Genomic DNA, 23,564 nt, shown 5'->3' with positions numbered 1-23,564 from the left:
TCAGGTCTATGTTGCATGTCCCCTCATCTGCCAGGTGTAAAAGGACCCTATTTTCACAATGCATGGCCAAACTCTCTGCATATGGAAGAGCTAGAACTGGATGTTAGGGACCTTTGCTACCTCCTGTTTGTGGTATTGGTCCTCCTGCTGTAATAGGACCCCTGGCCAGCATATGTCCTGTCATGTCAAATCCATTGGCTACCTTGTTATGCTTTGAGGTACCACTCTGCGGTACAAGTTTTATTTCCTTCAGGAAAAGGAGATGAAAAATGAACAACAAAAACAAACAAATAAAACCCCTACACAACGTGGGTTGTGTTTTGGAGGGTTTGCCTCCTACCAAGACACCTTTGGGGGAAATTTCCTGAACATAAGTTAATTTAAAAATTATACCTTTGTCCTCTTTTGGGGTAAAGTAGAGGGGGAAAAAAGAAGTTGGAGCTGACCCCACAGCAATTAGATTGTCACAATAGTGGCCTCTAATGAGACTCATGATAGGGAAACAAGGTAAATATTTGCACACCTCGTTAAAAAGTCCTGCTGAAATTGTCACACTTTAGTTCTGTGACTCAGCCCCTTGTGCAAAGCAAGAGAAAATTCAGAGATGCAAATCCTATCCTGTGAGAAGACTTAAAAGGACCACAACTTTAAAAAAAAAAAAAAAAAAAAAAAGACCACAACTTACAGAGGTTAGCTTGAATCAACCATAGTCTGCCCCTGCAGGAGGTCAAACAGCCCTTGTGATGAGAGCAACAGCATCCAGTTTTTGCTCCAACGGTCCAGTGTGGCTACATCTCTTAAAGACAAAACCTGCTTGGGGCACCTGGGTGGCCCAGTGGGTTAAGCCTCTGCCTTCGGCTCAGGTCATGATCTCAGGGTCCTAGGATTGAGCCCCTCATTGGGCTCTCTGCTCAGCGGGGAGCCTGCTTCCCCCTCTCTCTGCCTGCATCTCTGCCTACTTGTGATCTCTGTCAAATAAATAAATACATAAAAATCTAAAAAAAGGGGGGGGGCTTTCCAGAGGAGACCCGGCACCTAGGACACAGAAGGGGAGAAATGTTTCCTCTCTGTTATGGACTGAAGGTTTGTGTCCCCCAAAATTCATACATTGAACCCCATTGTGATGGTAGTTGGTGACTTTGAGAATGAGGTTATAAGGGCGGAGGCCTCAGGAGTAGGTATTGTGCCCTTCCTTCTAAGAGGCACAAGAGACCTCCCCCATCCCACACCTTGTGTGCACACAGGAAGAAGGTAGGTTCCTACAAGATGGGAGGACACCTCTCACCTGAACGCAACCCTGTTAGCATCTTGGTCTTGGACTTCCTACCTCCAGAGCTGTGAGATACACATTTTTGTTGTTGAAGCCCCCTGGTGTGTGATATTTCTTCATAGCAGCCCTAGCTGCCTAGGACAACCTCTCACCCCCGGCATCGAGAGAGTGGGGGCCTCGTCTGTGTTCCTTCCCCTTGCTGTGCATTCACTGAGCAAAATATTTGTAAAAGCACTTGCTCTGGTCCTGGCACTGGGCTAGGGGCTGGGCTCCAGAACTGCTTCAATGGGGGAGCTATCTGGTCAGGTGTCCTGCAGTGGGGATTTTAACCTGAACCCTAAATGATGAGAAGGAACCACTACAGGCGGGTCTGGGCAGATGGAGCAGAAAGGAAACTGACACAATATGCCATTGTCCAGATGGATGGTGTTGAGGCAGTGTGGGTCCTAGGCAGAAGCTGAGTTCCCCCTGTCTTGCGCCCCACTTCGAGGGGCAGGAGGCTGGAGTGGTTATGGGCACAGACTCCCGCCAGACAGCCAGTGTTCAAATCCAGCCATGCCACTGACTCATTGTGCAATTCTGGACTAGGTTCTTGACCTCTCTGTGCCTCAGTTTACTCACTCGTAAAAGAGGGGATAATTATAACACCTATCTCAAAGGATTGGCATAAAGATTGAAAAATTTAGGAGAGCACCTCTCACGTAGGAAGGGCTGCACAGGTCATCCAGCATCTGCTGCACATTTAATGTCATCGACCCTCTTTAGAAGTATTTATTGTCTTTAAACAACTCAGAAACATCTCTGACAGACAGGGGACTTGTAAAAACAATCCATTTCCTCTCACTCTAAGCCAGAGACCTTGGTGTGTCTTCAGTAACCCGGATAGAGTCTCCAGAATAATTCGACTTTTAAATGATGTATTTGAAAATGAAGTTTGCAAGTACTGAGTTCTTGACCACATAAATTCCAGTTCTGTGCTCTCTGGAGCCATCAGGCCCTGTTGTTTTCCTATCACAGGCTACAGCCAATGTTTTTCAGTTGCTAATTGTGAGAAATGCACTGGAAACATCTCCGACCTCAGAGAAAAGTCCAGTAGGCCTCAAAGGAGAGAGCCTTGGGTGGAGAGACCAACATTTTTCTAAGTGATGTGGGTCTCTTAGTCCCAGAGCAGGGTCCTGAGCGTGAGTTGGAAAGTGGGGAGCGCTTCCTCAGAGCAGACGTGGCCTCTTCTTTCCCATTCTCCCAGAGCTGAACCAACAGATCTGCTTATAGTCTTTTCAGGAATCCCGAGAGATGACTCCAAGACAGAGTATTTCAAAACTGAGCCAAGAATGAAGAAAGTATCAAATCCATGTACAGGGCACAGGGCAGGTTTGGAAAGGGAGGAATGAAGGAGGGAAGAGAAAAGAAAAGAAAGGAAAGGAACAGAAGGGGTAGGGAAGAGAGAGGGAAGGAAAGAAGGAAGGAAAAGGGAGAGAAAGCCCCAACATGAGGGCTTAGAGAAGATTCAAGAATAGCAGACAGTGTTAAGTTATCTTGGGAATTTCTGAATAGGTTTTATAACATGGAAATGACATTGAGGAGTTTCTAATGAACAGAAAATGGGCTTCATTCTTTTCTCTTTGGCTTCCTTTTCCCTTTCCCCGACTCCCTCTGGAAGGAAAAAAAAGGGGTGAACCATGGTAAAAATGGGTGAGTGTTGGGGCCATGGAAGGACCAGATCGCCTCTACAAATCTCCATCAGAGCAGAGGGTGGGTTGGGGGAGCAGCTGAGGCTCCTGCCCAACCTCTCTTTGTAAATCAAGGCCTTCCCCCTCCCCCTTCCCCACTGGCCTTTCCCCGCCTCCCGACCCCCAAGTCCCCTGCTCTACTTTTCCTAATGGACACATTCAAAAGTTTCCAAACACTATCATTTCTGTTAATGTTCAGCAATGTCCAAATATCACTTGCAAAGAAGTATGATATTATTAATTTAACCTTATTAATAAAGTTTAAAATAGCCAAACAACTGCAATGCAACTGATTTTTAGTGTACCTATAGAGAAATATAAAGTAATCTGATTATTGAAAGTCCCTCTGATTTAAAAAGTGATCCGTTTTATATTTTAAAACATACAGCATAAGTAAGTATAGAGTCTGGCTAATTTGATAAATCAGATTAAACTGTTCATAGCTTATTCCTGTTATATACAATCTCTTTTGAACTCTAGGATGTATTTGATTCTTTCCATCCATATTTTCCCTTCTAGATATGTGAACATAAGTAAGTGGCACACATATAAAAATGCTTACAGAGCTGAGCTTTTTTTTTTGTTTTTAATTGAATCATTGATTTTACTAAAAGTTGTTTCCAAAAAATAAACAAACAAACAAAAAAACCTCCTGTTGGCCTGAAGGACTATTTTTAATAATAATACTATCTTACCTATTTATAGGGCTTAACAATATCCAAATGCTTTCACGGGCGCCATCTTGATTCTCTTAACAACCTTTTGTTACAACAGGAGAAGCAACAGACGGTCAAGAACACTGACAACTCATGATCCCATGAGTAGCAAATTTAAAAGTTGAGGCCCAAAGCGAAGCCTCTGGCACCCTGACACACTAGAATGTCCATCCCACCATGTTTTAAATTGGATTCCTGGGTTGAGGAGTAGAGTTGGTGCCATTTTAAGAGTGTATTATTTTACAAGTCAATTTTGTAAGGCACCCCTTCACATTTCCCAGCATCCTTCATAATTTCCATGTACTTATAGTCTCACCCATGTATTATGTTAAAGAATTCAGGTTCCCTCAAAAAAAGTGGTAAAGAAATTTCAGAACTGCCCCCTGCTGTGCTTTTCAAGGCAGCTCAATAGTTCCATTTAAATAAGACTTCCAATTTTTTTTTAACTCTTATTCTAGAAAATCAGACCAAAATTAAGGACTTCATTCAACCTCCTAAAATCTAACGCTAGTCTGGGGGACAGGGAGAAAGAAAATGAGAATGGGAATATACTGATGTTGTGACCCCAGAAAAATAAAATCAACGTAGAAGTCTCATCCTTGTCAATTTGCAAGTCTCCTTCTTTTCAGCTCTTCAAGCTCAGCAGGGCACTCAAACTCGGAAGGTGTCCCTGACCTAAGACTCACCCTTGAACCTGAACTCCTCTTTCTCTCCAAGTGGGTATACTATGTGTCAGGGTCACCAGGAGATCCAGCTAAATCAGCATTTATAATCTTATGTAACATCTGTCCTGGAGAATAAAGTTCATGGGGTCAAAAGGCCTTATAAATTAACCACAACACAGAGACCTCAGATATTTTTTAAATGTATGTATAGACCCAAAAGAAAAATACACACATGAGCAATGAGAACTTGTCCATCATGGTTGTCATTACAATTCATAATATGCCCAGTCTCTACCTGTTTACTACAACCTTGAGCAGCAAGTGTGAAAATCACTTGTGGAAAACGGTCCCAGAGGAATCAAGGTAAAACTTCAACATAGTCTCAAGTGTTGAAAGAATGGAATTGCTGGTAAGACCATAAATACCTTTTGGGTTTGATGGCCACAGATGGTATGTGGACCATACATCAATGTCTTTATTCAAAGGTAGGTGCTCAATAAGTATTTGCTGAATGAATGAACGTGTAAATGGATGAATGCATGTTGCAAAGACATTTAGGAATTTGAACATGGCCAGAAGAACACAAGTCCTGCTCCAACAACCTGTCCAGTCCAATTGTCCTGTCAAGTCGAGTAGAGATCTGGAGTCACCCAGTCAAGCCATGTTCCTCTCTGGTTGGAAACAGGAATGACTGGCCCTTTGAAGTAGTGCAGAAACAAATGAGAAATGGAGGAGCAGGAAAATCCTAGAGCCTCCTTTTCATTTTTTACTTGATCTTTTGACTTCTAGTATTTCTTCTCATTAAACAGGAAAAAAATTAATTGTAATTTTCAAAACACTTGCATGTGAACTCATTCTAGATGCAAACAACTTGAAAGGCAAAATCACCAGAGGCTATGTGGTGTGCAGGGCCTTGTTTCCAAAGGAGGTCACATAAAAATTAAAAAACACTAAAGAATAAGTAGTCCATGTTGTCCAAGGGGATGAACTATGCAACCCAAGTAAAATTAAAACCAAATTACTTCCACTCATCAGCATTGTATAACACGCCCGACTCATTTGCATATGATGCAGTTATTCCTGGTAGGTGCTGCACTCAACACAGCCAGCTGGGTTAGTGTGTCTCCAGGGACAAGGGCTTTGGTTTCCTCCCTATGCGTTGGCTGTGTTCCTTCATAACCATGAAGGCAAATAAACAATGCTTCACAGCACCATTAGAATATGCGCATTTGAAATAAAAGCAATACAGATCTGAGCGTGGCTAGCATTCAGGCCCCCTCACGTGACCAAGAAACTGTTTGATTCTAGGTCAGTGCTCCATTTCTAGAACACTGTATCTGATCTTGTGTTTTAGAAAACCACATTTGTTTCAGGCTATATAAAGAATTCTTCTTCTTTTTCTTCACCCTGGACTGGCAGGTGAAGGGGACATTTTGAGATTATTTTCCTCGCACCAAGATCCATTCGGCCAGCAACTGACAAAGAAAGGGTCCTTGCCTTAAAGATTCTATTGTTCTTGGAGGCAGTCACCCCTAAGGAGGAGTCTGGCAAGCACAATGGTGCCTGGCTGGTCTGCAGATCCCTTGAAAATCCGCTCCGAAAAGATTGTCGGAGATCAGAATTGACCACGGTGCAACCTGTGTCAACATTCGTTTCTGCCTCCAGCTTCCCAAAGCTGTTTTGCAGGCTGAGGACTTTTTTTCTGGCCCCAGGTTGGAGGTGGGGAGAAGGCAGACGCATCTGGACGCCCATGGCGGAGCTCCTGTCCTGGGACGAGCAGCCAGGGCTTTTCCACAAGGTGCCACTAACACTGTCTGACACGGGGCTCTCAGCAGACTCCGGGCACTCCGGGGAACCCACCTTGAGCCTCCTGGCCCGGCTCCTTCGGCTTCTTGGCTCCAGGGTCCTCCTTGTGGAGACAGGGATCAACCGTGAGCCCTGGAGAAGTGTGTCGTCTCCCGAGGTGCCATTCAGAAAGGAAAGTTCACCATTCCTCACAGCAAGTCCAGGATTCAACTGGACCTAAGGGACAGGGGAAAACAAATTCAGCAGATGTTTTCCATTAACTAAGTGCCGAGAACAGACCATGTCCCGTTCATACTCTGCCATCAGGTGCCCACAGCAGACTTTCAATAAAGCCAGTTGAAGTGAAGTAGTAAGTACAACCGAATCACGAGCTATATCAGCACAAGCTCCAAACTTCTCTCTCTCTCAGACTCCCTAAGTGAACATCCAATAAGGTGAAGATTCTGAGAATCAAATGCAACAGCATAGTTCTTATAGATCATGTTGTTCGAATGATGCCAAGATGTTCACTGATGTTATTTGGTGGTCTCACCTGGGTTGCAAATGATGTATTACCAACTATGGAAAAATAAGAACACAAATCAAGAGCCACCAAAAGATAAATAGTGGAATAAGAATTCAATCTTCCGAAGTCCTTTCATATCATGTTGATGATACATATTGAGCTACTGAGCTATTACAAGACATGTGGGCATTCTAGGCAATCTAATAATTAGACACTTTTGAAGTCAATATTCTTTAAATCTAGGAGCACCATTTATTTATGGTACAGGCTATATGTAGTAGCATGTGGAAAAACATTCAAGAAAGGAGGGGGACTGCCTATATGGGACCTGCAGTGTCTTCGTCCCTAGCAGTTCTACACTGGTTTCAAACTTATAGACCCTACTCAGCAGAACTGCCACCCTCAAGTTAACTGCTCTCTACCTCTGCACAGTAGAGTTCACTGGCCTGCCTTCCATCCTTGGACTCCTGGGAGCCTCATACCCTACTCCTTACACAACACTCTCACCAAGAATATTTCTCACCAAGAATATTTCTATTTCTCTATCTTGTCGGTAGCCCTTAGAAATTGGTATCCAGGGTCCATCCCTCCCGGCCCAAATATCAAAAAGAATGTACAAAAGAACCTTCAGTGCATTTACTAAGTGAAAGAAGCCCATTTGAAAAGTCTACCTATGGTAGGATCCAACTATATGACATCTGGAAAAGGCAAAACTACGGAGACCATAAAGATGTTAGTGGTTACCAGGGGTTCGAGAGATGAACAGGCAGAGCACAGAGGATTTTTAGGGCAGTGAAGCTACTCTGTATGATACTACAATGGGGGATACATGTCATTACACACTTGTCAAAACCATTAAAATGTACAACACCAAGAGTGAACCCTAATATAAACTATGGTGAAAATGATGTGTCTATGCAGTTTCATCAGTTGTAGCAAAGGCAGTGCTCTGGTGGGATATGGACAGTGGGGGAGGGTGTGCCTGTGAGGGGGAGGGGAGCACATGGGACTCTTTCTACTTTCTGCTCCATTTTGCTGTGAACATAACACTGCTCTAAAATTTTTTTAATTAATTAAAAGAAGATTAAAAGAATGGCACAAATTTACCTCACCAGGCAAGAAGGAAAAAATCAGAACAATAAGAAAGCCAGTCTAGAAAGGAGTATATTATGGGATGTGTTTATATACATGATCCACGCACATGGCCTCCCCTCAATTTTTATCTCTGATAGAAATGGTGGAGTGACTGTCACCAAACTCAAAAAAGCAAGAAAGCTGCTTCCACCAATTCCTTTGGCATCGAAGTTGGCAAATATTTTCTGTAAAGGACCATACAATCAGTATCTGAGACTCCATGGACCTATGGTCTTTCCTTTCATGATCAGGCTCTGCCACAGAGCAGTCAAAGACAATGCAGTAAGTGGGTGTGGCTGAGTTTCAATCTTGTGCAATTTTTTAAAAAGATTTTTATTTATTTATATGACAGAGGGGGAGAGAAAACACAAGCAGGGGGAGCAGCAGAGAGGGAGAAGCAGGCTCCCCGCTGAGCATGGGGCCCAATGTGGGGTTCGATCCCAGAGCCCCGGGATCATGACCTGAGCTAAAGGTAGACACTTGACTGAATGAGCCACCAAGGCAGCCAATCTTGTGCAAATTTCATGTGTCATGACATTGTTCCCAGGACCATTTAAAAATGGAAAACTATTCTGAGCTCCCAGGTGCCTTCCACCTATAAAAGACCCAAGTTAAATAAATGTTCCTGCTCCAACATTCAATTCTCCTGTTACATCAGCTCTTCAGCATCAATACCTCCTTCCACATCAGCTGGAGTCCAAAGACCATCACTTCAATGATTTCCTCACCAATACATCCAACTCCCCTCTACCACTCCTTTTCTGTCAAAGCCTCTATCAAGACCTCCCAGCTCCATGTCCATCTGCATGCCCACATTCCCTGAACTTGTACCTTGAACTTCAAGCTGTCAAAGAAATGCACATGACTGCTCAGAGTGACATCACCATAATGGTGTGGTTTCCAACTTTGCCCAGTCTCTCCCCAGTCCTGTAGCCTTAGCCACCTGTCTTTTTGCCACAGGCAGCTATTTCAAACATTCTGAACTGTCCTAAAACCTTCAGTGACACAACCTCTGCCCAGCCCCCCAGCTGAAGGTCTCACCATCTAGATTACAGAGAAAACAAAAGTCATCACCAGCTAGCAACTCTAAGTTGCCTGCCACCCAACGCACCTACAACATCACCATTCTCTCCACAAAGAAAGGGACCAGTCTGTCTGCACTGTGAATTCCATCACCTCCTGCCTTCCTGGCCACCCCAACTTATCAATGTTTCCTATGTTGTTATCTTGTTTTTCCAGTCTTTCTCTCTTCCTGGTACTCTGCCTACTCCTTTGCAACAGCAATTAAGCCTGCTCAAGTCTATCATGAATAATGCATTCCTTCCCTTCTCTCCCCTCCAGCTCTCTCTCTATTCTCCTTCACAGCCAAGCCTCACTATAAAATTTGTCCACACTCATTTATCCTAAACACCACTCTCCCTTAGTTCCCCTACCCACAGCACAGACTCCTACAAAGCCACTGAAATTGCTCTTGCCAAGATCATCTGCCATCAGCTTCCTTGTCACTCATTGTTACCCTGGCTCTGGTTGAAATTTCAAGGTTGATCTTTCTCCTTTACATTTGAAGTCTTCTTAAGCTTCTATGTCAACACACTCTTCTGGATTTTCTCCTTCCTTTCCATCCACCACTTTTCAGTTTCCATTGCAGGAGCCTCTTCTCTTGTCAGTTCATTATACGTTGTGTTTCTTCAGTGCTGACCTGGGTTCTCTTCTTCCTTTATATACCCTTCTAGGGCAATCTCAGGGACATCTATGCCTTCAGTTACTATCAAAATGATGAAGTGTTCCAAAAGTATAACTACAGTTCAGATCTGTGTTTTAAGCCTCATACTTCCCTATCCACTGATCTTCCAGGAACCAGCTACTCAAACTCAACATGTCCAAAATTGAACTCATTTTCCTATTCATGCTAATTCTGTTCTGTTTAGTCTTTTCCTTTTCTTTGAACAATTTAGGCTCATGTTAGTCAAGCAAGAGCATCATTTTCCCTTCTTCATCCCCATGTTATCCATTCCCATGGACCCTGCCTCCCAGAGATCTTTCAGATTTTCCTGTCTCTCCATGTACAATGCCATTAACCCTAGGTCAGGCTCTCACCATCTCTTGTCTGAATTATTGCAATGGTCATATGATGATGGGGCCCCATGGATACTCTTACCTCTGTCTAATCCTTCTCCACTCCACTACAAGGGGGAGCTTCAAAACCAGTTTTCATCATGCTACCCTCCTGCTTCCAGTGGCTCTACTCTTCTTGAGATAAAAATCAAAGTCCTCTAATTATGCCTTATGGCAGCTCTCACAGTTTGCCCCTTCTTCCTCCAGCCTGGTCATTTACCATTTCCTCCCTTTCAGCCTCCACTTGCCAAAATTGAACTTCTTGGATGTTATTTATGCTTTTCCAGTGCCAATGTTTGTGTATACTATTTGCTTTGTCTAGGATATGTCTTTGCTACTCTTTTTCCTAAAAACCCATGACCAACTCCAGCTGCTACATCATTTCCTCTTGGAAGCATTCTTGATAGCGCCGAATATGGGGTAAGTCCCCTAAATATTGGTTCTGCCACTTACTAGCTATTGCACTTTAGACAAGTTTCCTACTCTTATGTCTCAGTTCTTTATCTATAAAAAGAGATAATCATAAGTACCAGCATCATAGAATTGTTGAAATGGTTAAATGATGGCAGTGCCTGGGACATAGTAGTGCTAAATATGAGTTGGTAATTATCATAGTAATTACTATTGTAACTAGCTCTTCTAGCAGCCTGTATTACCATACCATAGTAGATACAACACTTATGCACCTGCACACTTACTTATCTGTGTCTTCCTATAAACTTGCCATCTGGAAGAAGGTTTGTATTCACCTTCTTTATTGTGTATCTATGAACCCAGCATGGTGCTTAGCACGTGGTAAGTAACCACTAGATGTCTTTTGGATATATAAGTTTAGCACCTGAAAAAATATAAATTTTTACACGTAGAAATGTATGGAAATGTAGAATCAATGTATTGGACCCCTAATTATTTGGCATTAAGTAGTTATAAAGCCTTATCAAGAAAATTCAAAAAGGCTTTCATCATGTGATTGGCAATTTCTGCAAACATTTTAAGGAAAGGCAATGTCAACTTTTCCTTCTTCAAGAGAGGTCTAAGATCCTTAGATCACATAACGAAAGTGAGTGCAACATTATTAATGTAGAAATGCAAATATCTGCAATTAGAGTGAAGAATTTCTAGGAGAAACATAATGTTGAGTGATTGAGAGAAATCCCTTGAGAGAGAAGAAAGCTCCTCTTGCCAAAAAATAAAGTGAAACAAATTTGTAGGAATTCTGATCATTTAGAGCTCATCTTTCCAAGAAATATTTGTAAAATGTTACAAATTGAGAGTTAGCTTTTTCCAAGTTTCAGGGAACGCTAGCAGTTATCTTGATGAATAGAAAGATCATTTGTCACTCATTTGACTCCAAACACTTGAGTAACAAGAGAACATACATCATTGAAAAATGATGAAGCTGTTTAAGAACAGATTCACATCATGAAGGGAAAATAATATTGTCTCTTACTAGAAGTGATTGCAAGAAATAGATAAACAGAATTTTTTCTACACTGAGGAAAAAAATAATTAAATGGAACCAAAGTATACAGATAATAAGAAACCCCAAAACAATGCCAAACTTGCTTCCCTAAAAGTTGGAGCCAGTCCCTTCCAATTAACTGATCTTTAAATTAAAGGTACTTACTTTAACTGATTAACCAAAGCCACTGATGTTAACCTCTTTCTGTAAGAGTGAAAACCTTCCAAGTCCAAGTGTTCTTTCAGGGCAGCATAAACCCAAATATTGAGTGAAAAGAAGAGCAGGGATGGGAGTGTGTATGTGTGTGTGTGTGTGTGTCTGTCTGTCTGTCAGTGTCAGTGTCAGTAAGGGTGGGGATGGAGAACGGAAAAGAAACAAAGAAAGGAACAGGAAGGGTGGAATAGATTGCAAGTGCATCCAGCTGAGAGACTGAGAAATGAGAAAGGACCCTCAAGAAAAGCTACAGAAGAAAATGAATCACTTTCTTCATGAGAAGCTATGTTCTTTCATTTTTCAATAGCTAATGAAGAACATAAGGACAAACTTAGCTAAATGTCTCTTGATAAAATGAAAAGAACCACACGCTTGCTTACACCAAACTAGCTTCTGGAATATACACCTTTTCTGAAGAGACAAGACTTATTTCCTGAAAACAAGCAGTCAATCAACCCATGCTTCAGAAACAGCTGTCTACCTCCTCGTCTACTGGAAATAGACATTTATTACAAAATACTGAAAAGAGGTAGGGAGTCATAAACTCCAAAATTACATGGTGCAAGAATAAGAAAATATGTAATCAGTTGTGTGTCACAAAAATGTCCATGGAAAATATACACCAAATGGAAGTGAATTGCGTACTTAAGCCTCATGGCAGATTTCAGAGAGAAATTGCCATTTGAGCAGAGCCTTGAAGGAGGGATAAGTAAAGAGGAAAAGAAAGACATCTCTGGACAAGGAAAAGCCTGGGCATTACATAGATGTAGATAGCCATAAAACGGACCATTCTCAACCTAAACAGGAATGAAATTCTGATATATGCTGCATGGATAAACCTTGAAAACATTAAACTGAGTGAATTAAGCCAGACGAAAGGGCAAATATTATATGATTCCACATATGGAAGGTGCCCAGGGTAAGCAAATTTATGGGAACAGAAGGAAGAACATATGTTACTAGGGACTGAGGGGAGGAGATAATAGTGGGTTATGGTGTCATAGGTACAGAGTTTCTAGGTGGAGTGATGAAGAAGTTCTGGAAACAGAATATGGTGATGGTTGCACAACACTCTAAATGTACTCAATGGCACTGAACCCAACACTTAAAAATGGTTCAATTGACAGATTTTATATTATGTGTATTTTATTACCATAAAGAAAATACCTGGGTGTAGGTTCTGGGAATAGGAGTGAGCCTAGAGTTCTGGAAAGAAAGTTGGGATAGCCATAAATGTAGCAGTCCTTTAAAAATATATTCATGTGGAGCACCTGGGTGGCTCAGTGAGTTAAAGCCTCTGCCTTCGGTTCAGGTCAGGATCTCAGGGTCCTAGGATTGAGCCCCGCATCAGGCTCTCTGCTCAGCAGGGAGCTTGCTTCTCCCCCACCCTCTGTCTCTGCCTGCTTTTCTGCCTACTTGTGATCTCTGTCAAATAAATAAATAAAATCTTTTAAAAAAATAAAAATTAGAAAACATATTCATCTGTGATGTGCTGGATAAAATGGGATGCCTGGAACTAGAAGGAAGAGTTAGAATGTCACAGTGATAATGTACATTTACAGCTATGAGGGCTTAAAGAAGGAAGGGAGAAGAGGAATGACTCCAGAGAAAAACTACAACAGTTGGGTGTGACCGAATGTGGCACTTCTGGAAAGTGCTTTAATAGTGACAGCGTTTCAAAACCAGAGCAAATGGGAAAAGAGTTACCAGAGCTGGAGAAGATGGGGGAGATGGTGACTTTGGTTTTGCTTGGACTGAATGTAAGATGAGGATGAGACATTATGTTCAAATTGTCTTACAGGGAAGTGGAAATAAGCTAAATAAGTAAATAAATAAATAAGCTAAACTCAAGAGCTAGACATGCAAACACAGGTGTAAGGAGAACAAAATTGATGCTAAATCCACAGGATGGTCTGTATGTCTTAATCTTAAGGAAACTTTTAGTGGAGGAAAACAGTTTTCAACTGGGGGAAACTCCACCTCCTAGAGGCATTGGACAAGGTCTGGAGACATTTTGATTGTCACAGCTGGAGTTCAGGGGTCACTGCTACTGGCATCTAGTGGCACAGCCAATGAGGCTGCTAACATCAGCAATGCACAGGACAGTTCTCCAGGACAAAGAGTCATCTAGTCCAAGATGTCAGTACCACCAAGGGTGAGCAAACCTGATTCAGGGACAGGAAGAAAGAGGTGAGTCCTTGGGAAGAAACAACGAAGGGACAGCCAGACAGAAGAAAACTGCTTAAAGAGCTGGTTTATGGAAGCCCACAGAGGAGAGACTTTTGAGGCAGGAGCAGTCAACATTTACTGCTGCTGGTGAGAGCAAGCATTGCGCTTTTTGGAAAAGCAAAAACTGTTCCAACATCTGTATGAGAGGGAAGGACGCAGAGCCAACAGCAGCCCCCAAGACTAGAGAGATGACAGACAAATACAGGGAATCACGGCTTCTCAGAGTGGAGACTCATAAGTGGAAGCCACAACAGGAGCCAATGCCAGGTGAGGAAAACTTCAACTGTGACCGAGGAATTGTGGAAGGCTTGGTGTGGACAACTGTGAGGGCTAAAAACTCCAGGGGGACCCAGTCACAGAGGGGCCTCACGAGCTTGTGAGATTTCCCTCCAGGAGCTTGATCAGATGCTCACGATAAATATTGGAGAAAAATAGAAGGCAAGGAGAAAAAGCACCACTTTAAAACATGCCAGAAAACTGTGTTTATAAAAAATAAAAAATTATATAATGTCTCTAAAAAATAAATAAATAAATAAATAAATATTTTTTAAAAAATTAAATTAAAAAAAAAAAAAAAAAAAGCCTGCTCTCAGAGAAAACTAGTTAACCAGAAGCTAACCTGAGCCTGACTAACCTGGGGGAAAGGAAGTACTCAATTCTAGCTCATTCTAGCCAAATCTAGCTAGCCATTCTAGCCCTCTCCTGCCAAAAGAGGGAGAAAAAAAATTTAAAATACTTGTGAATTTACAGTGTAAAGCATAGACTCACTAAAAGACTGTGTGCAATCTAATCATAGAATGCTTCCCCTCCCCCAACTCCTCACCACCACATTACAAAAAGCCTATTTTCAGCACTTCCTTTCACCTGCTACATCATGTCTAGCTAGCAAAAACAAAAACAAAAACAAAACAAAACAAAACAAAAAACACAAGGCATACTAAAAGGTGAAAAGAAAAAACCCACAATTTGAAGAGACAGAGTAAGTATCAGAACCAGACATGGCAGAGTTGTTGGAATTATCATGCCAGGAATTTGAAACACTATGATTAATGTACTAAGAGCGCTAATGGATAAAGTAAACATCATGCAAGAACAGATGGGCAATATTAACAGAGATAAAAACACTAAGAAAGAACAGAAACACTAGAAATTTTAAAAAAAAAAAAAACTGTACTAGAAATCAGGAATGCCTTTGATGGACTAATCAGTAGACTGGACATGGCTGAGGAAAGAATCCTGAGCTTGAGGTACCTCAGAAAAAACTTTCAAAACTAAAAATCAAAGAAAGCAAAGACAAAAAAAAAAAAAAAAACAGAACAGAATATTCAAGGACTGTGAGACAGCTTCCAAGAGTATAGCAGACACATAGTAGGCAGACCAGAAGGCAAGAAAGAGAAAAAGGAACAGAAGAAATATTTGAAATAACAATAACTGAAAATGTCCCCCCAATTTAATGTTGGAAACCAAACACAAATCCAGGAAGCTCAGAGAACACCAAGCACAAAAATTCCACAAAAGCTACACCTAGACACATCATTTTCCAAATTACAAAAGTCAAAGATTTAAAAAAAATCCTAAAAGACACCAGAAAAAAAAAGACAAGAGTGGGACACCTGAGTGGCTCACCTTGGTTAAGTGTCTGACTTGATTTCAGCTCTGGTCATGATCTCAATGTTGTGGGATAGAGCCTCATGTCAGGCTTCTCACTCAGCTAAGGGTCTACTTGTCCCTCTTTCTCTGCTCCTGCTCCCCCTCGCACTCTCTCTCTCCCCCTCTCTCTCAAATAAATAAATAAATAAAATCTTTTTAAAAATCCAAAGTAAGCAGAAGAAAATATAATCAAAATTAGAGCAGAAATCAGTAAAATTGAAAACAGGAAATCAGTAGATAAAGTCAATGAAATCGAAAGCTAGTTCTTGGCGAGCTCTGTGGATTCTAACTCAAGTACTAATTCTAGAGGATTAAGAGGTTAGCCCAAGGGCTGGAGGAAGGATCTGCAGGCATGACTTCCAGCTCATGCATCAGAATAAACTGGGAAGAGCTGCCAGAAAGGATGGCTTATGACCAGTGTCTGTTGTTGAGACTCAGTATCCAGGTTGTACTGATGTTGGGTTCATGTACTGGTGCAACTGAGCCCCCTTGTCCAGGTCTATGAACAAGACACCACCACAGTGGGACAGGAGGCAGAGATGTGTATGAACTTTCCCATTTCATTTATCCTGGAAAGTAGTCAACCCTTGTCAAGAAAGACCTGAAAGGTAAGCCCTCAAGGGGCTAAGCGGGAAACTCCCTTCTGTTGTGTGCTTGGCCTGGAGCACCTCCTAGTGATGGATGTGGAGAGCCCAAGGAAGAGATCTGGGAAAGGACCTCAAGGTCACATCCTGGTCAAGGACCTCTGAATGGTGACACCCAAGATCCTATAAGTTACCTTCCTTGTACAGAATGTTTTGTTGTTTTCCTCATTTTGTGCTCAAATTTTCAGAAAGATCTTGTTGAAAATTACAGCCTGGTTTCAGTAGCATTGTGGAGATGTCCACAAGGACATGCCCTTAAGTGCAGGGTGGTGGTGGCCACAGTTACCAGTGAAGGCGAGCTGGCCGTACAGCCCATGCAGATCTCCCAGGAGATACTGGCAACACCACCAGAGACCAATGGCCTGGTGAGGAGAGCAGGATGAAAGAGCCTTAGGGTCGTGTCCTAGTGCACCTGAGAAATCACATCTCAGGGACTATGGCATGCTACCAAGTGACACACTGGCTTCTTTGACATTTTGACCTTCACCTTCTTTCTGGATATTCCTTCTCACATTCCTTCACTCATTCTTCTTCTCTTTCCCCACTCCTGGAGTGTGGACATTTTATAGGCTCTATCTTCATTGCTTCTCATTCTAAGCTCTATTCCTTGATAACAGCACTTCTTCCCAGGACTTCAGCCATCATCCCCAACCTATGTCACTAGTCCAAGCTCCAGCTCTCAGAGGCCACCTAACTTGGGAATGTCGTCATCCATATGATCTGCAAACATCTCAAACCCAATGGGTCCAGACTTGTCATCGCATCCCTCTTCCTGACCCCTAGATCTAATTTCATTTCCAAATCTGCTAAGTCTACTCCTGAACTACAGTTCATATTTAACCTCATACTTCCATTGTGGGTCCCCTTACTCAAAACTTTGCTGGCCCCTGACTGGATGACTGAAGTCACCTCTGGATTGGTCAGTCTAATACCCATCCAATCTACCTTATATGATGGTACTAGGGTTAGCATCCTGAAGTGTGTACTATAGACTATCATGTCTGCCCTTCTCTAAAAACATTAATAAATGACTCTTTAATGCCTGTTGTAGATCCTCCTGCACCCATACTCAATGGGCCAAAAATCGTTCTCCTAAATCCATATGAATTCTCCAGCTCTACACTACTTCTACAACTGCTTCAGTCACCCTCCAGGTCATACATCTTCCACACAACTTTTCCAAACTTGGTCAAATTATCCCTTTCTGTCCCTACACTCAGGGCGAGGACAGGGCATTGACCATAGGCCACTTGGTGTTCCAGGCACTTGTGGGAGAGTTGGGCCTCCCATCAGCCCAACATCACACAGAACACCTAACACGGAAGGCAGCTTGACATCACACTGAAACCCTAACAAAAGAGTCACAGAAGGATAGTCGTCTCATCTCCCACAGGGCAACCATGGGAAAAATGCAGGAACAAAGTAGGACTGCTAGAAAGGGGAAGGGAAGAACTGATCCACCGTGCTTTTGCAGCCGTGAAGAACTAAGACAAATGGAGAACACTCAGGAAGAGTACTTGGTAAATGAAGAAACATGGACATTTGATCATTTATTGATACACTCATTCATTTACTGAGCACCTACTATGTACCCTACTATCATTTTCACCACAAATAGACATTCAAGACTCTGAGAAGCGTCACACCATCTGCACTGACAGGAGGTCATGTGGGAAAGGAATTGTTCACTGTAGGCATCTGACGAGACAGCTGGTGGTTTCTCACACACACAGGCAGTAAACGCATTGCTTTTGCGTGATCTCCTGCAGCTTCTACTTTACAGAGCACCTCCATTTACATTCTTTTTTTTTCATCCTCATAACAAATTATACATGTCAGTACCACTCACTGGCCCCATCCATGAGTACTGATTGCAGTAAGGATAAAAGAAAAGCTCTTAGCAAGACTCTGGCTCATTCACACGAGAGTGTATTTGCCTCCCGTGTGCCAGACTCTATTCTAGGTACCGGGGAATAAGAAAGTGGGCAAAGAGCTGCCTGCCCTCAGGGGGCTGACCTTCCAGTGTCTCACCATATTCCTGAGGTTGTAGTCTTCACCCTCCTGCTCCCCCTCTTCCTCTTCCCCTCACCCCCCTTCTCAGCCCCAGCCACATAGAACCTCAGGCAGTTTTCTGAACATGCCCTGCTAAGGAAATGCCACACCACACGCGGTCACCCACTCTCTCTCCTCTTTAGAACTCCTTTCTCCCTTTCTTACTTCTCCATCTGGCTACTTCCTTCTGGGATGTCCAGCCTCAGCAGGCCCAGGTATCGCTCCTCAGGAAGCGTGGCCCACTGTGGGCCCTCGTCATGTCTAGCACGCCCACACGCGTGTCCATTCCAGCCCTGAGGGAAGGTTATTTGTGGAGAGGTTAATTGGTAGTTATGGCTTTCCCTTGAATATAGGTATAATTTTCTTTCTTTCTTTTTTTTTTTTTTTTTTTTTTGGTCAACATCGGTCTTCTGGGCCACCCCACATTTGTTCCCCTACTGATCTTCACTGGGGGGGGGGGGTCTTTCCCCTCCCCCGGGAGTCCCAGGAGGGTCTGACTCCACAGATAATCCAGGTGTGGAGGGCTTAGCCGCTGCCTCAGAACTAACCAACCCACACGATCCCATTCCCTTGGATGCAGTAATCAGTTTAGAGAAGAGCATCTGATCCAAGTTGGTTGGGTTGATCTTAAAAACAAGAACAGTTAAAAATGTGCCCCCTGCTGCACACACATATGAAATGTTGGTTTGACAGTGAGGTTGATTTTAAATGCTTGAGACTAACCAAGATTGAAGGATGAAGGAGAAACTTGAGATGCCTCAGAAATTGCTGAGTTAAGTAAAAGGCACAGAAACTGTTCCGGTCCCCCTTAGGTGAAGAAGAAGGTAAATAATTTATATTTCTTTTAATATAGAATCAATATGATTCATGTTATTAATAAGTCAAAGCAGATGACAATAAGATTAATCAAAGGAACGACTATTCATCTTCCCTCATATTATTACTTTACCCAATAGGCCTTAAAGGCATTTTTGATCATTTCTCAAGGAGAGAAGCCACAGAATATTTTGCTGTGAGTATTACACACATCCCCCTGCCTGCACTCACTTACACACCCACGCACACCCACCGAGGACTGGACAATAATGGGTAACTGCGTGCATTTGGGAGCTGAGTAGACACTTCCCTACCTGTGTCTTGTGTCTTAGGCAATTAACTCAGTTTTCTCATCTGCAAAATGGGAAAAATGGTGACTTCCTAGGTTGTCATAAGAATTAAAGTTATCAATGTAATAACACTTAGTTTAGGTTATAACAGATAATAATAGCTAAAATTGCATTCTGGGCACTATCTTAAGCACTTGAAGCATTACATCACTTTGTGTGGGAAACAACCCACACGTTAGGAAGATGTTAATATTACCTCGAGGTTAAGCCAGGCAGCTACTGGGTGCAAGGCTCAATGGCTGAGGAACACTTCACAAGAAATGGTACATTACAGTAGTGATCATATGATTGTGCCTGGCTTAAATGGGGTGCTTACAGAAGAAGGTTTTCATATCCAGCTTTTCTTTCTAAAGGAGTTCTAACCATCTAACTTAATTTGGGGAAAAACGGACAGTCATCCAAGCTGCTTAAATATTAAGTCAACAGGAAAAAAAAAAATTAAGTCAGCAGGACTGCAAACGTAATACTGTCAACCATAATTACAACTTCAGCTTCTTTAGGTCAGATGGGAAGAGCTTACACTCTCCCCAAACCCAAGGCATGGGCAAAGTCTTTGCATACAGTTTTAAAGGACAATCTGAGAAACGGGGGTCACTGGATTCTACCGCAAACCAGTTGTATAAGCTACAAGCTCCGGGAGCATAAACTCCATTATCTGTCAGATGAGGGGATTTTATTAGATCAGCGACTCTCAACCCTGACGCTACATATTTGAGCCATCCAAGGTGCCCCCAGAGATGCCGATCTAATTGGCCTGGGATGCAAGTATGGCATGGGAATTTTTGCAAGCTCCCCAGGGATTCTGATGTGCAAGCAAGGTCGAGAACCATAGCCTTAAATCACCACGAAGGCCCGTCTCAGATGGAAAATCACACAGTTCCATGTGTACCAACAAGATCAGAGGCAAAACGGAATACCTGAAGCAGGATCTTGTTGCCGTCATAGTCCTGTGTCTGCCACCTGGTGCGGCTGATGGGGACGCACGGATGGGGGAGAAGAGGCACTAACTGGCCGATCTCTTGAACCTTGAACTGCAGCACTGAGGACTCTCTGGGGTCCACTGACATTCCAAGGGGCAGCTGCGTCAGGGAGAGCTGCAGAGCAAAGCTCTCGGTGGCATAGAGCATGAAGACACAGGAGTCGCTCTTCTGCACGGTGGCTTCCTTCTGCAGGATCAGCTCATAAAGTCTGATGGCATCGTCATAGTTATCAGAACTGCAGTAGAGCGTCACCCTCAGGATCTCGGCGCCGTGGTGCACCTGCCTCACACCCCAGACCGGCATCTGGCTGTCCAGACTGTAGAACTCCTGGTTGGAAGGAGGGTAGGGACACGGCCTCCCCTGAGCATTCGGGGCAGAGTAGCACTGCCACGGCCAGTGCTGGAGGGAGTCAAGAACCCGGAAGAGCCGCTCCTCTCCCACACTCTTGGGCAGGAAGAGCAACACAGACATCCCCGGGAACCGTGAGCGCTTGGAGTGGCACTTGTCGTAGTATTTTACTGGACTGACCCTCTCGGACACCAGAAAGGGACGCATGTCTGGGCATATGCAGTCCAGGAGCTGATCCAGAGTTTGCTGCAGAAGCGAGCCATGCCCAGAGTCGGCGAGGAGGTGGACGATCATGGCCAAAGGCTCCAGTGTCCCGTCCATTCCAGACTGCCCCGGGGAGGACAAAGGAAGCAGGCGTGGAGGGCCCACCCGTCAAGCTTCTGCAGCGAAGGAAGAAGCGGGCAGTTCTCCAGCGGAGCCTTCAGCCGCCCAGGAAACCTGCAGCCAATTCAGAACAAAGCTCCTAACCTGGGCTCCTGGTTGCCGGTGGCCGCACAGCCAGACCATTCACACAAACTGGGGCACAACAGCCTTGGGGTCAATGCCATCCAGCTCACGCATAATGTAACTGTGTTTTAGGCTTGTCCAGGCACTCCCCCGGTTTCCGTTTGACCTAAAAACCTGTAATCCTGAGAAACACCCAAGTGGGTGGTTCTTACGGACACTCCGTAAAGGAAATACCAGGCAAAAAGGAATATGAGTCGGCTCTGTTAGGCTGATAGCAATCTGTTTAGTTGAAAAGACATCCATTTTGTGGACCCACAATGGGTTCTGATTTCCTCCTTACATCTCTCCATGTTTACAGCAGGCTGCCAGGCCACCTGAATACAATGATTACTTTCAAACAATTCTCGAAACTTGACCCCTTGCCAGGATTTCCACTGTCCTTTGTCTTTTTATTTGTTATGACAACTGATGCTAGACCTTTGAAGAGAAGATACTGTATCTAAATAATACTGAGTGTTCACTGAAGATGATTTGCTCTGATGCAAAGTCTGAGTATATGTACTGAAATGTTGCAAAAAATTAAAAGAGATGTTGCCAAAAACAAAAACAAAACAAAACAAAACACCAGAACAAAAAAAAAAAACAAAACTCCCGTTATTCATGCTGATGCTTCAAGAAGAGCTCAAGCTTCCCAGTATGGATGATATTATTGCTCAGGTCTATTGAGGATCTACTAGGCACCAGTCATAAAAGGTTCTAAAACTTTACATAAATGGATTTAATCCTGCAACAAACCTATGAAGAAAAGACTATTTTTCCCCCAGATGACTGATCAACGACCCAGGGCTAAGTAATAGAAAATCTAAGTTACTCGCCTAATTGGTCTCACAGCTAAAAAGTGGCTGAGGGAAAATTTACACTCAGGAACTGAGAGGTGCCCCAGAGAAGTAAAGATGAGGTGCCTCTCAGGGACCTGGAAGTTCTGGCCTGGATTTTCTTCCTAAGGATGGGGAAAGGACATCAAAGCAAATTCTTATTGAGGTCATGAATCTTAAAATGAATTATCTTCAGTAAAAATGCTCAAGCTCTAAACAGAACACCCACCCTAATGTTGATATGTCCCCCAATAATGGATCTGTGATTAAAAGAGCGAGACTGATGTAAAGCAAAGGTCAAGCAAAACTTTATTCTGAGCCAAGCATCAAGAATCAGACCGAGAGTTCAGGGTCGCACCTCTTACAAGAGAGGGTGACCTTTCTCTGTTTCACAGACTAGTTTTTAAGGGCAAAGGCCATGTGGCTGGGCCTGGCCATGCACAGGTGGCCATTGAAATGGTAACACACAGAGAAAGCTGCACAGTGATGCTGTGACCAATTGAATTACAATTTACCCTATAGTAGACATTTGACCTAGCCTATCACCTTGGTTAGAATTGGCACCCAAAAGGCTCCCAAAGGGCGGGGCCCATACTCCTTGGTAGCTAGGGAGACAGTATGCGCCCCCCACTGATCAGATGTCTCCACCTGACCTGACCCATCCTTGCATCTGGGCTTTGTTACCTGGGGCTGGTTTCTGGGACTTGTTCTTAAGTAAGTCCCCTGGGGCAAGGGGAGCAGGGACAGTTTAAGGGTTAAACAACAAGGTTATTGTGTAACCTGGATGGAAGCCTCTGGCTAAATAGGTCCTTACAATGTGTAGTATCTGTTTGAAAATCATTTGCTATTTGGATAGCTGTGCTCCCTAGAAGGTGTGGTCAAGCACATTTTCCTAAATAGAGTTCTTAAAATAAGTTACTTATGAATGCTTATAAATGGAACGTGTTGTGACAATCTTTTATAATTTAGAAAGCACTTTCGTGATTTTAAATCTCACTTACCTTGACTTTCACTTTATGCAGGCAGATTCCTTTAATAGTTTAATAATCACATTTGAAGTTAAATATTATTATCTATGAAAAGGAATCATTTCTATTCAGATTCCTTTTTTAAATCAAGCCTACACTTCCAATCATTCAAGGTTCATAAGTCCTATACTTTTTGCACTGAAAAAATATATAAACATAGTGTAAGGGCCTCTTTAGCCAGAGGGATTCCATCTTGGGTTAAACAGTGATTTTGTTGTTTATGCAGTAAAACTTTAACTGTCCCTGCTTCCTTCAGGGATTTACTTAAAAGCAAGTCCGGGGAAACCAGTCCCAGGTAACAAAGCCCAAATACAGGGGTGGGTCAGGTCAGGTGGAGGTATCCAATCCGTGGGGGCGCATATTGACTCCCTAGCTACCAAGGACTATGGGCCCCGCCCTTTGGGCGCCAATTCTGACCAAGGTGCTAGGCTGGTTCAAATATCTAGTAGGGTAACTTGTAATTCAATTGGCCACCCGTGTGCGACCTAGGATGACTGTGCAGCTTTCTCTGTGTATTACAATTTCATTG

General features: G+C 43.1%; 1 protein-coding gene across 1 annotated transcript; it reads right to left on the bottom strand.

Moving 5' to 3' along the window:
- Positions 1-3,587: 3,587 nt before the first annotated feature.
- On the bottom strand, positions 3,588-21,496 carry FAM124B (family with sequence similarity 124 member B). Its single transcript, XM_059167896.1, has 2 exons — positions 20,275-21,496; positions 3,588-6,403 (listed from the first exon to the last, which is right to left on the bottom strand). Exons 1-2 carry the CDS (start codon positions 21,004-21,006, stop codon positions 5,756-5,758), a joined length of 1,380 nt encoding a protein of 459 aa, XP_059023879.1. The 5' UTR covers positions 21,007-21,496; the 3' UTR covers positions 3,588-5,755.
- Positions 21,497-23,564: the final 2,068 nt, after the last annotated feature.

The sequence above is a fragment of the Mustela lutreola genome, chromosome 3 (assembly GCF_030435805.1).
Source record: "Mustela lutreola isolate mMusLut2 chromosome 3, mMusLut2.pri, whole genome shotgun sequence".
Classification (NCBI taxonomy): Eukaryota; Metazoa; Chordata; class Mammalia; order Carnivora; family Mustelidae; genus Mustela; species Mustela lutreola.
The sequence above is the reverse complement of the archived record's forward strand: the minus strand, read 5'-3'. Positions and strand labels throughout refer to the sequence as shown.